At 38.4% G+C, this 17,913-nt stretch overlaps 2 protein-coding genes across 5 annotated transcripts in view; both read left to right on the top strand.

Moving 5' to 3' along the window:
- The window catches only part of NRG1 (neuregulin 1), a 993,276-nt gene that overhangs the window by 877,035 nt on the left and 98,328 nt on the right, over window positions 1-17,913 (top strand). For 3 of the 4 annotated variants that reach the window (XM_028152541.2, XM_028152542.2, XM_028152548.2), the window contains exon 1: window positions 10,442-11,108. The exons of the other annotated variant lie outside the window; for it this stretch is intronic. In XM_028152541.2, coding sequence (XP_028008342.1) covers window positions 10,442-11,108 — 667 coding nt within the window. Of the gene's footprint in view, window positions 1-10,441; window positions 11,109-17,913 lie in introns of those variants that run through there. 4 annotated transcript variants of the gene reach the window in all.
- LOC129149999 (uncharacterized) lies at window positions 9,935-10,123 on the top strand. Its single transcript, XM_054720060.1, has one exon. The coding sequence runs from the start codon at window positions 9,935-9,937 to the stop codon at window positions 10,121-10,123; it is 189 nt and encodes a 62-aa protein (XP_054576035.1).

Genomic DNA, 17,913 nt, shown 5'->3' with positions numbered 1-17,913 from the left:
TTACATCTTCCTACCTCCCTATATCAAGCATGATATAAGGGCTTTCATGGCAAATTTTATTTTAACTGTTTCTATGGTTACTGGAAATGTTGGGTTTAGTTTCTAAAACCATGTTTTAAGTAGCTACAGGAGCTGTAGATTTGAATCTAACGTTGCATTAGTCTTTTCAGTTATCTTCTCCCTCCTGTATTTTCTACTATAATAATGTAATTTAATACCTTACACAATGAACAGTTCACTTTTTTTCCTGGGTTTTCTATATAAACAGTTTTCAAGATATGATTTGGTTAAAAATAATTTGTTATAAAAATTCTGTTTGCAAATTAAACTCTAAAAGTATCCAAAGTCTCAAAAAACAAGACAAAACAAAAGTCAATTTCTTAAAGTAAGAGTAGTAGGAGAAGGTGGGTGGGGATGGGGCATGTAGTGGAGGGAGGAAGAGATGTAACCATGCAGGTTACTGAATGTGGAATTGGTATATTTTTTTGGGAGGGGCATTGGCTAAAGAGTTTTTAATAATAAAACTTACTACAGTAGATTAAGATGGGTTCTCTGCCTTATATGGTGGCCAGAAATAGCCATGAAAAATTTTTTTTCAAAAGGTTTATCAGCATTTTATTATAGAATTTTTAAACATACAGAAAAGTTATAGAGTTGTACAGTAAACAACTTAAGCCTACTATCTAGATTTTACACTTGACATTTTGCTTTATCACATATTATCTATCCATCAACCTTTTTTATGTTTGATGCAATTTTAAGTAAGTTGTACTCCTGAGTGCATTTTCTCCCCAAATATCCCAGTATGCATGACACATTTATTTTATTACATTCTCTGAAAGAATATATAGGTGAAGGATTAGGCTAACAAATAGAATATAGGTTTCTCTGAAGTGAGTCATCATATTTGGACCTGGCATTTTCTAGTCATGATATTTCAGAGCAGAACCCAGTCATCAGCAGCTTTCTTTTTCCTATTCCTGACAATCCCTCCTTCCCCTGTGCCAGTCTTCTATTTCTCCAAATTAAAAGAAGAAGGCACCTTGGCTCACCAACTCTCAGGTATTAGCAATTCCTGATGCTGTGTGTTTTTGAACCTTTGCAATAATGTGAGGCTGATTCCTATTTTGGGGTGACTGTCCTGGACTTAAGCTCTCTTCCATCCACTAGAGTCTCTTTATCCCATACCTTCCCATGTAAGCATAAAGCTCACTGTAATGTTTCAATTGTTTAATGTCTGATCTCCAACCTGTTCTCAATGAAAGTTATGGGGCTCAACAGCCCACTTTCTGTGTGTCCCCTCACTGTGATGAAATGCTGTTGAATAACTGAGTTCAAATGTGAATATTAGTCTCTGAATAACATTCAGAAAAAGGGTCTGAATGTTCTGTAGTATTGTGACCAAAAGTAGTCTTGGGAGCATTAAATAAAGTAAACTTCCAAATAGACAGTCACAGTGAAAGGTCAAAGTGAGATATATCTAGCCCCAGCCAGAATTGTTCAGTGGTTAGAGTGTCGGCCCTCAGACAGATTCGTCATGGGTTCAATTCCCAGTCAAGGGCACATACCTCGATTGCAGGCTCCATCCACGGCCCCATGGTGCGTGTGCAGGAGGCAACTAGTAAATGTGTCTTTTCACATAGATGTTTCTCTCACTCTATGTCTCCCTCCTCCCTCCCTTCTACTCTCTCTCTAAAGATCAATGGAAAAAAGAAAGTGAGATATATCTACAGACATAATTCATGGTAGTAATGGGAGAAAATCTAAACTGTCCACTCTACTGTTCCTTTCTATCTAATTGGCAGAACATAACCAAAGAGCTTTCTTTTGAAGAAATGAATTGAAAGGGGAGGAGCAATCGACATGAATTATACTCATAATTCTGAAATTAATGTTGGTGTGACTCCAGGAACATTATTTTTACCCTCTGGGACATTTTTTCTTCTTGTATAAAATAAAATTTATGGGTAAGGCCTATTCTATTTACCTCCAACATTCAGCCAGTGAAAAAATTTAATTATTTTTGAGATTACAGTTTATCTTTGTGTTAAGCCTAAATCCTTTATTTTCAAATAATTTCTGAAATAGAAAGGAAAGGAAAGAAACAGTCATTCTTAAACAATTCTGATTGGAAGGTTCGAATTGGAGGTCAAATCATACGATATTTTTATCTTTCAGCTTTCACATTTATATTTTTAAAGGCATTAAAAGTGTAACAATGCAGAAAAAGTTTCCATCCTTTGGACTGGGAAGCAGCAGAAAAATATGAGGCTGCCATTGGATTTTAAATGAGATTCTTCATGTCTCTGAGCATCAAAAGGCTGTGACCTTACAACAGTATTGCTGGTTGGATGACTCACTTGGAATGCCAAGTCAGTGCTGGAGACTGCATATGTACTCCTCTATTTTTTCCCTTTGGTGCAGCCTTATATTTTTATTTTTTCAGCAAAAAGTAGAGAGAACTGGGTAGCCTCTAAGGAAAATGTAAATCAAACTAACACATTTCTACCTAGAGCATTTGTAATAGTGATATGCTGTACTATCCACTGCATTTCTGGATTGATTTGGGGACCAGTTTATAGACTCAGCTGACAAGCAATTGAACTCTAAACGAATAGCTACTGCCTAAGTATAAATCAGGTTCAATTCCTTCATTTTATAAACTTTATGGAATTTGTATTAAACTAGCATTGATTATCAGAGGCATTTTCCCCTTATTTTTTATTTATTTTTCTGCATCAAAGTACAGCCTTTATTGTTTTATTTAAATGAGATTGTACATGTACATGCACACAAAAGTCCAAATTACTCCTTGTACATTTGTTATATGTCTTGAGAGTAAAATAAACAAACTAATTCTCTCTAAGTTGTGCTGCCTTGTGCTATGAACTTAACTTACAGTTGTAAGTATTAATGAAACAAAGCAAATGTATTTGTTTAATGTAACTAATACATACACTGCTCTAGTCAACATTATAAAAGACCATCCATTTATACAACATCAGAATAGTCACTATAAAGGTAATTTCCTTCGGATTTTTCTTCTTTCTGTTATTCAAACACACAGAGTAGTTTAACATTATTTCCATTTATTCACACGAGCAAAATTCTAACTGAAGCACCCATATCTTTAAAACATTTTCACATAGTTTACGCATCCCCCTTTAGTTGAGTTTCCATATTGATACATTCATTCAACAGTACTTACTGTGTGCCAGACATGTCCTAGGTAGTGGAGATATAGTGATGGAAACAGACACAGTTCTTGCCCTTATGAACTTGCATTCTGGTGGTAAGTTTATCACATGTTTCATAACAAAACACACTGTAGAGGAAATACTGATAATTCAGAAATACTGCCACTTTCCTCCATCCTTTGCTCATAATTCTAGTAATTCCTAAATAGGCAATGGATGGAGTCGAACAATGAGAAATAATATTTTGACTATGTAAAATGGCATAGTTATAAACCTTTCTCATTTTTTCATAAAACTATTTTGAATTGAAACTCTCAAGGACATATCACTTTATTATATTTTTATTTGTACTTTGAAGTTTCTTGAGATGCAGTATTGCATCAGCAACATCAATCGCTTCAGAGTTCATAATTAATCATTGTCAGAGACTTAATGCCACGTGGCCTACTGAGATTTTGTAGAAGGGCAGCCTACACATAAAAAAGTCTCATTATTTTAGTGCAGTCCACTCGTAAAACGAGTCATATAGAACATGTTTTCCTTTTAAAATTAAGTGTGGGAGAAGCTGAAGCTATGATGCATATCCACTTAATTTTTATTATTGAGTTGGAATTCACTTAACATAAAATTATCTATATTAATGTTAACAATTTATTCTATTTATCACAATTGTTGTGCAACCACCATCTCCATCTAGTTCCAAAACATGCCCAGTATAATTGTAAAAGAAAAGTGACTTGTAAAATTAAAGATAAAATAAACAGTGGCTGCTTGTAATCGATGATTTTACTTATGGGGAGTGAGAAATTAATAAGTTCTCCCAAAGTAAAGTAGACTCTTTATAACTATCCCATTTAATAAAAATATCTTCCTACATCAAATTCTCACATTCTCATCTTTGAGATCATTTACTGTATCTTGTGCTACAAGGGATCTGAACTCATAAAGAACACAATGTGCCAGAGTAAATTGATCATCTTGGTACAAAATGAGAGCACAGACCCACGGTCAATATCAAACATTTAAACAGCGTCTCACAAAATAATTCTTAAAATGAAGTCAAATTGTCTTCTATGAGTAAATTTTCACTGGATAAGAATAAGGTATAATCAGAGTCTTGACTAAGCCTCAAAGTGGGGAGTAAAATACCTGCCCACTAAGGTGAAATGAGTTTCATCTCACCCGTTTAGAATTATGTATAATGTAAAACGTCAAAGACCACATTGATTAGGTTTACCCTCAGAAAACTTTTCTCTTTAGCCGATGAGAGAAGAATTATAGGAAAAAACAGTTACATTTTGGTTTATTCTCAATTTTTCATCCACTGAAAAGATCTGTGGCGGCTGAGTTAAGCATAATTGGGGTAATCGAGTTTCACTAGAACAAGATACATTCATGGAAGGCTTATTTGGGTCAATCAGAAAAATTTTATAGGATGCATTGGAACTGGACATTAAAATATCTGAAGAAATGGAGGAGATTATAAAAGCTATTTTAAATAGGCAGATGGTATGAAAAATGTCTGCCAATTTATTAGAAGTGGCATAATCTATATAATTCAATCTCAGTGAAAATAAAACCAAACAAAATGTATTGAAGAAATAGCATAGCTCTAGGTTTGGGACAACTAGGTAGTGATAGATCCGACCTTCAAAGAATTACTTTCTTCAGTCCTATATACAAGACATAATTAAATAATAACACCAACTGTGAAGATATGCGCAATAATGGCCTGGTTAGGACATGCTGGGTATGTGGCTTGGAAGCAAGAAGGGCTCCAGGGAGGAACTGAGACTTGAGTTGGAGGTTAGTTTTCAGATGGGTGTGTAGAGGCAAACGGATCCATTTGCATACTCTGTCCTCTCTCTCTCTCTCTCATTGGAAGCAGCACGTTTTTAAGGTTACCTTCAGGTCCTGAAGGTTTCTTGTGAGATAATGATTTCATAATTCATTAGCAAATAAATCATTATAAGTTCTACATAGTCATCTCCAAAGATTGTCATCCCAAAATAAAATTACTGCTGTCATTGTGGCATTAGATACCCCAAAGTAAATTCTATTTTATAAGCCATAAAATTTAGGAGCAAGGATAAACTTCTTATCCCCTTATTTTTTCTTTATTTTTCTGCATCAAAGTACAGGGATAAATATTTTAAGAGTGAAATAGCCAAAATACTGGGGGGAAATCAAAAGAGAAAAGAAGTTTGGGTAATATGGTCAAAAGCAAAATAGCATTTATCAGCCTCTTTCATCTGCTGGAGCTATGCTAAATACTTCTGATAATAGAATACATAAAATTATTGCAGAACCAAAGAGCTTAGTTTGAATTGAGGTAGCAGAGGAATTTGAGTATCTTTTATCTGATGGTATAATAGAATTTTTCTTCAGTGAAGCTGGTTTAGAAAGAAGCTGAAATATTATGTAAGTGGATCAGAAATAGTGTTTTTGAAAAGTCAAATATCTTTCTATATTACTTTGTCTGCTCTTGACTTGGATTGACATACTAATATTTACTTCCTTAGCTTCTATGGTGGATTATTTGATTCTTTGTCCCTCGTCCATAAAGATGTATTTGTCCCCTCCTTGAATCTCAGGTGGCACTGTGACTGCTTAACCAGTATGCAGTGGAAATAACCTGTGCCGATTCCAGATCGAGACTTTAGGAGGCCTGGCAGCTTGTACTTCCTCCCTCTAGGAATGCTTCCTCTCAGAATCCAGCTGCCACACTGTGAGAAGCCCAGCCACTTAGAGAGGCCACATGTTGGTGCACCATCTGCCAATCCCAGCTGGGCTCCCAGCTGACATCTGGCATCAGCTGCCAGTTGTGTGTGAGCCATCTTCAATGTTTCAGCCCAATTGCATCTCCAGCTGTTTCAGCCCCAGCTGCCATCAAATGGAGCAGAAGAACCACTCAGCTGAACCCAGTAAACCTGCAGTCTAGTGAGATAATATACAATGGCTGATATCTCTGGACAGTTTATTTCATAGCAATACAGAACTGAAATAGCTTTCCAAAGAAAATCCTCAAACTGGGACTGCAGAAGAGTTCATTGCATCTAAACTATAAATAGATAATATTTAAATAGCCTGTGCTTAATCCTTACAATGTCTGAAAATCAGCAGGCAAAATTTTAGAGGGCTATTATTTTGGAAACTAGGTGCCTTTAAGTTCGTTTACTTAATTACATTAAGGGAATGGCTATTTCAGTGTTTCACTTTCTGGTTTGCTTATTCTTCCATTGAAGTGATAGGTAAGCAATACATAATCACATGTGTTCTTTTGATTAAAAAAGAGATGCAATGTTTTTCATCAGAAATAGCATGAGTCAGACTTTTGCTCAGATCTTGATCCTGTAGCTTAAATAGCTCTTTGTCTATGGCCAAGTGATCTAAGCTGCCTCAGTCTGTTAATAGGTACTGTGTACAGGATTTGTGATGATAAAAAACAACAACAATGTATGTTAAGAACCAGGCAGAGTTTCTGACACAAAGATAAGAGCTCCATAAACGTAACTTTTGTTGTTATCTAGGAGGTGGTAATGTGGTTTTTAAAGGGTAGTAAAAAATTGTCTCTTGTTCCCTTTTAAGGAGTCATTGAAATAAGGGTGAAGTCTAAAGAATTAAATTGATATCTCTTTGCATTTCTTCCTACAAACAGGCATGTTTTATCTGAAGGAAATTCTGATCCCATATACACTACCCTTCCTCACATCATTATTGCTCAAGAGGATTAGATAAAGGGTTAAAGGCAACTTCTGGCTCCTATTCTCAAGGACAGAACTCATGGAGAATTCCTTTTATTCTTTTTTTTTTAAATATATTTTATTGATTTTTTACAGAGAGGAAGAGAGAGGGATAGAGAGTTAGAAACACCGATGAGAGAGAAACATCGATCAGCTGCCTCCTGCACACCCCCTACTGGGGATGTGCCCGCAACCAAGGTACATGCCCTTGACCGGAATCGAACCTGGGACCTTTCAGTCCGCAGGCCGACGCTCTATCCACTGAGCCAAACCGGTTTCGGCCCTTTTATTCTTTACCTGCTGTCCTACTCCCTTTCCTCCGTTACAGTCACCTTCCATTTTGGTAGGAAACAACTTTATAGGATGCAGGCTTTCCGCAAGCTGATCTGAGCTTCTAGATGCTATAGGGGTCTGGTCCATGTACATATGCCACAGTCTGAGTTGTGTAGTCAAGGAGAAAGAACAGCTGTGCCAGCCCACAGGTCTGTCTGTTTTGTCCTAGCCTATGTATGATGCGTTGTTTTCCTTTGTTAAGTGCTGGGTGTCTTTGATATGATAGCTAGTGCTTATTAATATCTTTGTCTGCTACGTCTGTCTGATCCTAATGGTTAAGGAGAGGTGTGTAGTTGTTATTTGGGCAAGTTAAGGACCACTTTTCTTAACTACAGCTTACTATTCTTGGGATCTTTCTTCCCTGTCTGACTTGGGCTACCTGAATCCCATTTTGGTCTTTGAAATTTAGACGACCTTGTCTGTGGATGAAATGCCAATCTATTATATTTGAGTGAAATATTGGTTGGAGGTAGAATTGAGGAGTTAAGTGCCACATATTTAGCCTGAGTCATATTTAAAGGAATTATAAATTACCCTAACTTAGCATAAGCAATTCATTGCTTGTATTGGTTTTGAATATTTACATGAATATTAATAATTAAAATCTTAATACCTCTCAGTATGAATACTGTAAATGCTTCAATATAGATTTTCTATGGAGTGAAATTTCATGTCCATTGCTAGAATCCTTAAGAAAATTCTCACTACTTTCAAATCAAATAGTTAAAGCTAGAACTTAAGCATAATAATTATTTTAAGATACCAGTTACTGGGATATAAGTGCAGGTTATGCACAGGTGAACTTTAGGATAGCTCATTTTGCTCATAAGCTTGTCATAGTCATAATCATCGTTATTTAAATTAGTTTGAGCATTTGTTGTGTTAGCTATAGTACTGCAAACACATTTTAAGATGTTATTACTCTTTTAACTTTATAATTACAGACTCATTTCATTTTGAAAGAAATAATAATATTCTAATTCCATGCCCACTTAAAAGCTGAAAAATAATCTACAGCAGTGAAGACTGCACTACACAAAATTGAATGTGCTTAAAGCGGATTTTCTCAGGACTCCAGCCTTAAATTTTATTGCTCCTGAGACTCATATGATGGTTATATAATATAGATTTAGAGAGCATTTTTAAGTCTCCTGTTGACATAGGTGAGCAAAATGCTTCCTTGGAAACCATTCAATGTCCAGTCACAGTACAGCGTGGGTTAAAGGGCCAGATGCATACGGTGTACATTGATGTGTAATGATCGGCAAGTTCAGGGGAGCCTGTCTCTGTTAAGGATAGTGCATTTCTTTTGGTCTTCTAAGGACTTCTGTTTTAAAGGGGGGGAAAATCAGCATTGAAACTATCTAAGGTAAAGCTACTGAAACCTAACCCCAAAAGGCATGCTCTCACAAAAAACTCTGCTTAGTTCTTGCAGTGCAGCTATAGCCGTGGACATGTGGTATACATTACCTCGCCCAGGGAATTCAAACCTCCGCAGTGTGGAGTCACAGTGAAGGCTGATTTCAAAATGAAGTGGTAGCCTTTGCTCCCTGGGTTGCTCTGTTCCTTACCAGTGTTTCTTATTAGCTTGCCATGAGTCTAGGGCTGCTGTGGGTGGGACAGGGAAATGGAAATTTAAAGGGGACTGGAGTTAGGATATATATATATATACCTCTCCCCCCTGCCCAGCAGCCCCCACCTCCTCCAGCACACACTCAGCACTTTGCACTGGGCATTACAAAGTCTCACACAATCTTTCTGCAAAGGGCTGGAGGCAGAGCTGTCCATGGTTAGCAAAAACGTCCTAACTGTCGGTTGAAAATCCGGTAATAACAGTCCTCTTGGTGAACAAAACTTATTAGAGGGCTGGGGAAGGAACGCGAGCTCTCAGCAGCAGGCAGGAGAAATTGCTGTTGCAAAGCTTACCTCTCTGGGGAGGAATCAGATATCAGACTTTGCCAAGCCTCAGGTCCAACCCATAAGGTCCCACCTACAGCCCCCACCCTATCCCAGCTTTGTTAGATTGCTAGCATTGATCGCTGGCTTTTCTCTGACCCAACCCGTGGGTGAAGGCAAGAGCCAGCAAGACTGAAAGCAAACAAGGCGGGGGGGTGGAAGACTGGGGCGGTTTTTGCAGAGAAAAAGAGAGAAAGAAAAGGGGTGGGGGCCGTGGGGACTAAGCTTAACTGGTGCCTGCCTGCTTCTCTTTGATTTGATGGCCTTTATTCCTTCTAATTGGATAAAATAGGAAGTCACTGGCAGTCCTGTGTTGCTGGGGATCCTGATCTTACTCAGCCCAGCCAGCAGCTCTAGAGTGCGGATAGAGGAGGGTGGGGGCTGGGAGAGGAGGGAGGAAAAAGAAAGAGACTGAAAGAGAGAGAGAGAACGTCTTTGAAAGAGGAGGGGAAAGGAAGAGCAAGAGACTATGAAGAAAGGGAGAGCCGCAGAGGAAGAAAGTGAATGAGCGCTCCAGAAGCACAAAGAGGAGTGGTTGGGGGTGAGGGCGGAGGCAGGGCGGGGAGGGGAGTCACCGCCCCTCCTGGCCGCACTCTTCCCTTCGGGTCCCTCGCGATGATGCTGCTTGCAGTGATGCTCGGAGGGCAGGCACCTGCTGCTCTGTAATGATTCAGCCCCGTTCCGCCGTCGCATTAACACTACAGGATGCTGTTGCTACTGTCACTGCTGCCTCTCCTGCCGCCGCCGCTGCTGCCGCCGCCGCCGCCAGCGCTGGTCCTGCTTCTGCTCCTACTTCTCCTGCATGACAGTTGTTTTCTCCATCTGAGCAGATACCAGCTTCAGATGCTCGAGGTGAGGAACATGCCTTTCAGTTTGGGCTACTGGTTTACTTAATCGACCCATCATCAGCCGGGTTTCTATTTTGGCCCCATGTCCTCTGGACCAGCCGGGATGGTTTGGAGAAGCATTTAAAAGAACTGCCAAAGTGGCCCCCAAACAGCAGTAAAGAATTACAATATACTTTTATTTGGTAGTTGCTAGAGGCTTCCCCCCCGCCCCTTCCTGCCTCCTGAACTCCTCTTGCTTGTGATAATGGCCTTGGACTTGGACGACTTATCGATTTCCCCCTGTAAGATGCTGTATCATTTGGTTGGGGGGGGCTCTGCATGGTAATGGACCGTGAGAGAGGCCAGGCCTTCTGGAGGTGAGCCGATGGAGATCTATTCCCCAGACATGTCTGAGGGGGCCCCCGAGAGGTCCTCCAGCCCCTCCACTCAGCTGAGTGCGGACCCGTCTCTGGATGGGCTTCCGGCAGCAGAAGACATGCCAGAGACCCAGACTGAAGATGGGAGAAGCCCCGGCCTCGTGGGCCTGGCGGTGCCCTGCTGCGTCTGCCTGGAAGCCGAGCGCCTGAGAGGTTGTCTCAACTCGGAAAAGATCTGCATTGTCCCCATTCTGGCTTGCCTGGTCAGCCTCTGCCTCTGCATTGCCGGCCTCAAGTGGGTCTTTGTGGACAAGATATTTGAGTACGACTCCCCCACTCACCTTGACCCTGGGGGGTTAGGCCAGGACCCTATTATTTCTCTGGATCCAACGGCTGCCTCAGCGGTGTGGGTAGCATCTGAGGCATACACTTCACCTGTCTCTAGGGCTCAGTCTGAAACTGAGGTTCAAGTTACACTGCAAGTTGACAATGCTCTTGTGTCCTCTGAACCTTCCGCGGTACCCACCCCGAAGAATCGTGTTTTTGCCTTTTCTTTCTTGCCGTCCACTGCACCGTCCTTCCCTCCCCCCACTCGGAACCCCGAGGTGAGAACACCCAAGTCAGCAACTCAGCCACAAACAACAGAAACTAATCTCCAAACTGCTCCTAAACTTTGTAAGTAGAGAGAGAGGTGATGGTGAATAAAGGCCAGGGGGTGGGCTCGAGGTCCTACAAAGTGTTCTCCAGAGCATGCAGCTGTTTTCTTTTCTTCTTGCGCTCTAATTGCATGGTTCGGTTTAAGCCTATCATGTGACTGGGATGCTTCGGGTGGCGTTGAAGAGATGAGTAAAAAGATCTGGCAAACTGCTGGCATGAATCAGTGCTCTAATAGCAACTCCTTCTAGCTGGGTTGTTAAATCTGGGGTGGGGGACCCAAACTTCAGCATCTTCAGGTCATGCTTGAATATAACTTAAATTCAATTTATTTCTAACGTTTTTTGAAATTAAAATATCAGATCATCATTTATTCATGTAAGTGTGACTTCCATATAGCAGTGAGTATGATTTTGTGTCTTTCTTTCCCCCCATATCATCTTCCCGTTACCTCTCTTCAACTTTCAGTTCCCCTCTGCCTCTCAGCAATCCCCTTCCCCATCTCTTCTTCCTTAACCACCTCTCCCCACGTCTGTATTTCAATCGGTTCTTCCCGATACTGCATCAAGTCTTTAGACATTTACAGTGCTCACCTCTCACTGCCATCGGATGATTGGTGTCCTACCCAGATTGTAGTTTTGGTTACTGGGCACTTATTAGGGGCAGCCTTATTCTATTTAAGATATAATACAGCCCTGCATGAAAGGATTTTCCCAGATTGCTCTAGTCTTCTGTAATCAAATGTTTAAGTAGCGTCCTTGTCGGTCATTACAAAGTACAAGGCCCATTAGTAAGGTACGTCGCTGTTTTTCAGGCATGTGTCACTTGCTTGTCAGGTTGCAGCAGCCCAGCTTAATAACCTGGGAGAGAGGGAGCCCACGCTTTCAAAACAATACAGAACAGTATGCTGCTGCTTGCCCTGGCGCATCGCAATGCTCTCTAATGGAAAGTTGACAAGGATGAAACCATGACTAGTCAGAATGTTGTAAACATCAATAGAAAAGGGAAGAGTTTTCTATTGCTTTTTAAAAATGTTTCTAATTTACTTTTGTTTATCTCCTATCACTATTTTCCATTGATGAATATGTCCTTAGTAGAACAGTGTAAAAGATCAGAGAACTCGGTTCTTAGTAACGTACGTGAAATCTCTTAGAGTTAAAGGTGAGTTGAGGATAAGGATTCAGTGATGAAATACTCCTCCTTCTGCTTCCCTCTCGATAGTAATAAAGAATAAAGAATATCTCTTCCAGACATTATGGTCAGGATGAGGTAGAGCCCGTGTGTTATAGAAACACAGGAGAACTTGATTTCTGCTTGTGATTCCAGACTGTTTCTTACACACCAGTTTCACTGGCAAAGGTTTAAAAAAAAAGAGAGAGAGAGAGGCTTGTTTTTCAGGTGTAATTAGGGAAGAAGCCTCTTTCTGCAGACACTGCTTTGTATCTTTATCAAATCCCTGAAGCATCATTAAAGGTCTGACAGACATCACTGCATTCATCGCCTCTTCCCACCTGGCAAAGTGACCGGGAAATAATACCCAGATGAAATGACAGGCTATAAAAAGCAAGTACAGATCCTGCAAGGAGAAGCAAAATTCACCGAGAGGACAAGGTTACTCCTTTGTCTTGAGCATTTTAAACTTGTCTTTACTGAAAACGGGGCCGAATAGGTTTACTGGCCCAGTAAAGGAATAGGAAGCCTTTGGAAAAACTTGTCAGCTAAATTCTGTAATTTTGTCATTGGAAGAAAACAAGCGAACAAAGGGAAACATCCAGCACATTTTCCTGATCTAGGACCTATCAAAAAGTATATGGTGACTTTATGAGAAATGAATGTGTAAGGCAAATTCTTCTGTTAAGTGTTTTAGTACATTATACATTCCATATAGTTTCTTTAAACATTTTTTTTTTGCAAGCCAGGGCATTGATTTTCTGGCATTTGCATTGAGTGGAAAAGATTTAGTGCTGCCTAAAAGCATCACAGTGACCAGTGCCGGCCCGATGCACAGCTGCACCTTCGGAAGTGCATTGGAAATAAGCCTGGAAACGCAGTCTGGGAAGTAGTTTTCTCCTGGAAAGTTAGCGATGGACAGTTGGTGAACACTGTACAGCATATATGGTTTTCTGTGTGGGAAACTCTGTGTTCATTTTTTTTAGTAGTGCCTAAAGACAAATTATTAGTATCTCAAAAATTGTGAGTCTTTTTTGTTAAAGGTTGGTCCTTGGAGCTTTGTTTGCAGACAATCATAAGTGATCATGTTGGTTGTTTAAAAAAGCTTGTAACCACCAACTAAAGGGAAGCAAAGGAAAAAAAAAAAGGCTTGGAACTGAATTTTGTGCTTTTGTAATCTCTTTCATTTTTTTTTTCTTTTCATCTAAGAAAGTATTGCTTAGTCACAGAAAGAACTGGAGCTTTCGTTTCATCATGCATGCTTTTGACATGAACTAAGCATCATCATGTGTATTTTAAAATGACATTATCGTATCCGAAATATGCTCTTCATTGGTTTCAGGAGTTTCTCCCTCTTCTATCTGTCTCAGCATATTCAGTACATTATGCTCAGAGCTGTAACCTTCAAGGTCATAGTCTGTTGAGGGCTAATTGATTCTTCTTTATCCTGGAGCCTGAGAAAGGGGAGGAGAGACAATCCTAGTAATTGTGTCTGCTGTGTTATTTCCCAAACCAATTTACCCATTAGTATTAGGGTTTTATCCTAGAAACACTAGAATTACTCCCTTCCTCCCTGATTTCTTTAAAATAAAAACATCCTTAGTCTTCATTATAATAAAGGGCAAAATAGCATTTTAAATATTCTATAGATATAGTGACTATGCCAGCTTTCCTAAAATGGGTATTTCTTTCATAAGGTAATATAATTTCGTTTTTCACCACATTAATCTATGCATACATATATATCTTAAGGATTCTAATATAGGGCTGGGAAATACATGTAATTCTGTATTTTCTCTGTGTGATTAGTGGTTTTTCACTACCACACTCATTATTTCACCATGATAAGTTATTTTTTAGCAAGTCACATAACACTTGAACCATTCATTTGTAGGATTATTTTGCCTGGGCTTTAAATTTTTTCCTACCCTCTATTTGTCTGGAAAGAACTGATTGGAAGATTGCAAACTTGAGATTACTATAAAAAGAGCTGATTAATTAAATTGCAACCAGGAAACTCTGGTCCTGAAAGAAAATGTATTTCTGCTTGGGACAGCCTGCTTGACAACAGACTCTTGGATACAAGAATGTATTGGTACTTTCATCTTAGGCCAAATTTGTTTTGTTTTGTCTTAAATCTTTGTATTGGGTTGCATGGCAAACCACTGTGAACTCAGTGACACTATGAATCATTACTGTTTGCAAAGGTCAACATGATTCATTCAATTTATCAAAGGATTTCTTCCCTTCAATTTAAAATGGTCTTCATTTTTAGCCCAATAGATTCTTCTAGATCCTTGCAACTGTTCTTATTGATATTTCAGAATGGTGTTCTCAAATAATTTTTCTCCACTTTGACCATACTTATTTTAAGCCCCAGGACATTAAAAACTAGAAGAAACTGAAATATCCTCCATTGGACACAAATTATTTTATAAATTTACTGAGGAGGCAATCCAGACTCTGAAAGAGTTCGTGAAATTCTTTTACTGGAATTCACAAACTCTGAAGGGTTTGGTGACATCCAAAGAGTAGAGAGCAGATTAGTGACCTATCTCCTATCCTCTCTTCCCTGTTATAGAGAGTTAGACCTAGAGACTCACTCTGGTATCTGATCTACAGTTAGGGAAGCACTTAAAGTGGGACCACTGGTCAAGCGTGTATAGTTCATAATATTAAAATTCAATGTTCTTTTCGCCTTCTTGTTTTTGGCTTATACAATTTTCAGTAGAGCTGGTCTTTTTTTAATTTAATTTGACCAGCCATACAATGTTCAGCTTGCTTTTGAAACCATCTTGGGTTGTCTAGGATCAGCTCTTTCCTGCCATGTAGCAGATGGCCAAGTGGCTCACCTCTTTCTGCACATCCCACTTTGTTTCTCCTTTTCCATTTAGATCAGTTTTTCCCCTTCATCTACCTTCCCACCCTCTCAATTTTATCTTAAATATCTCTTATTTTTCTAATTAGGCCATTTTGGCTTTGTGTATCAATATTTCATTGTATTCTAAGGTATCAAACCATCTTAACCTGTCTTTTCTCTCAGATAACTTTATTGCCTTTTAATACCGAAGAGTATTTACACGTACTGCAAAGATACATACAAAAAAAAAATGTCTCCAGCCACTGAACAGTGTACTAATTTGTTAATGGTACAATAAATTCAAACTTTTGTTCCTCTTCTTTCTCTCTCCCTGTTCTTTTTCTTAGTATGCTTCATGCCAGTTTCTCTGCTGACTCCTTTACATGTTTGTGCAAATCAGCATTTCTGCATTCCCAGAAAAGCATTATGCCCCAAATCACATGTCTTTGTTCGTTCTTGCTTACCTTTCTCTTTTAATAACAACTCATAGTATCATTTTAAAGCATGAAGGAAGAGATAATTTGTAAATTGAGAAACAGAGGCATAAAAAGTTATGACTTGTCTAAAAAGGTAGAAGCCCCTAAGGATTCGGAATATAGCTCATATCCACTGAATCTATTGGACTTTCTATTAAACTATAAACTACACCATATCTACTTTTATGCTCATGTTTCCATTTTTTTATTTTTTCATACGTTAGTGATTCTCTTCTATTATTTCCTCTTTTTCTTCATCCAATGAGTATATATTTATTACCTTCTATGCACCAAGCACCGTTCGAGATTGGTTATATGGCAATGAAACACAGTAAATGTCCTTGTCCTCAGAGAGCTTATGTTCTAATGGATTTTAAGAATTTAGTTGCACGATTCAACTTGAATTAATTTTTTAATTCCTAAACATATACTCTCTGAATTCAGCATTTCTTCTCCTTACCTTCATTTTATTCATATTTTGACCGCCACCTCTGTTTCTCCCCTAGTATGTTCCTCTTCTAGTATTTTGAACACTGAAGACTTGCCAGCAATGTCCTACATCTTAATGTGACACAAATCCCAACTCTGCTCCCAACAAGTTGAGTAACTTTGGGTGATTCATGTTGGACTCTGCAGCACTGTTTAAACAAACCATTGGAGTGGTTGGAAAAGCAATATCTGTCTGGTTCTGTAAGAACACTTTCTTAAATGGAAAATAGGTACATAACTCTATTAGAATGTAAAAAAAAATTAAGATTATTTTTAAGATTCTAGAAAGCCAATAGTGGTAAATATTTTTGTTTTCATTTTCAGTCATATTCTCTATTTATTCTTTTGGCTTAAAGAACAAGAATATTAAAATACCCCCAAGGAATTTTTATTACACTGTCCAGAGAAAGTCTTGATTCTGCCATTAAGTTATTTAGTTCTGAATAAAGACTTGGGTTCTTATATTATTCACATGAGAAGTGATTGGATAGAAATAAAGTTAATCCTCATCATTGGGATAAGGAAAAGGAATTCATATAGTTTAGATGTAGTGCCTGGGAAGACTTGGGCTGGAAAGATCATGTATTCTTCTTGGTCTGAATGAAAATTATGTTCTAACTCTTCTCATTGTTTCATACTAGGATTTCCAGACTCTAAAGGATAGGCATTTAGCTGTTTTCGGCACTTCACAAAACCCATGGAAAGAACAATTTACATAGAGTAATTTTACAGGAGTCAGATTAACCATAGAAGTTATTTTAATTTTGTAAATATACATATAATACATACACATAATATCCTAAATAAAAGGGGAAATGATAATTAATTGATAAATAAAATTGGGTAAATAGCCCGGCCAGCATGGCTCAGTGGTTGAGCGTTGACCTATGAATCAGGAGGCCACGGTTCGATTACCAGTCAGGGCACATGCCTGGGTTTGGGGCTCAATCCCCAGTATGGGGCTTGCAGGAGGCAGCTGATCAATGATTCTCTCTTATCATTGATATTTCTCTCTTCCTCTCCCTTCCTCTCTGAAATCAATAAAAAGTATATTTTAATTGGGTAAATAAAATTATTTAAAGTATAGAGGGAAAGGTTGTTTATCAATAAGTTTAAAAACAAACAAACAAAACTCTGGCTCATGTCTAATTGTTAGAAGCTTTTAAAAAGTAAAAGAAAAAAAATGTTATGTAAGTAGAGAATAATTGTACCTCAAATATATACTGGAGATTCTGTTACAATTAAGTGGAAATATTATTGGTCACAATTCTACAAAAAGAAAAAAAGCCATGCTGTTCTGGATATAGGCACTTCTAAGGGGCTTTGGTAGCTTTGTTGCACATCTTATAACTTTCCTTACATAGAGATGTAATTTGTTAGAGCTTATAAATTACAAATATGTACATTAATCAGCATAATTACACTTACTTATTCTTTAGCCTAGTAGTACTAGAAATGTGTGAAAACTTTTGTGCTTTGATCATCTTGAAGGTTACTAATTCAAGTACAGAAAACTCACTGAAGAAATTGAACTCTGAATCAATATTGGAGCAATGAGGCCGTCACTTCTGAGGGGAAAAATATTGGATAACAACAATCTAGGACAAATTTTACCTGGGTATAGTCTTTCCTGACTGTGCAGTGGAAATAAGCTGCTAGACCCAATAAAACTTTATGAAATATAATAGAAATCATACTAAATTAAAATATTTTTTATAAAAAATATGGTATGACAAGATGAGCCTTGCTATACGATAATTTTCAGTGATATGTACTTGAGTATTTGAACTGCCTTTCTTGGGGTGCTCTCATCCCAGTGAAAGGGGATATT

The sequence above is a fragment of the Eptesicus fuscus genome, chromosome 8 (genome assembly GCF_027574615.1).
Source record: "Eptesicus fuscus isolate TK198812 chromosome 8, DD_ASM_mEF_20220401, whole genome shotgun sequence".
In the NCBI taxonomy this organism is placed as follows: Eukaryota; Metazoa; Chordata; class Mammalia; order Chiroptera; family Vespertilionidae; genus Eptesicus; species Eptesicus fuscus.
Note: the sequence above shows the minus strand (reverse complement) of the source record. Positions and strands in the feature narration are given on the sequence as shown.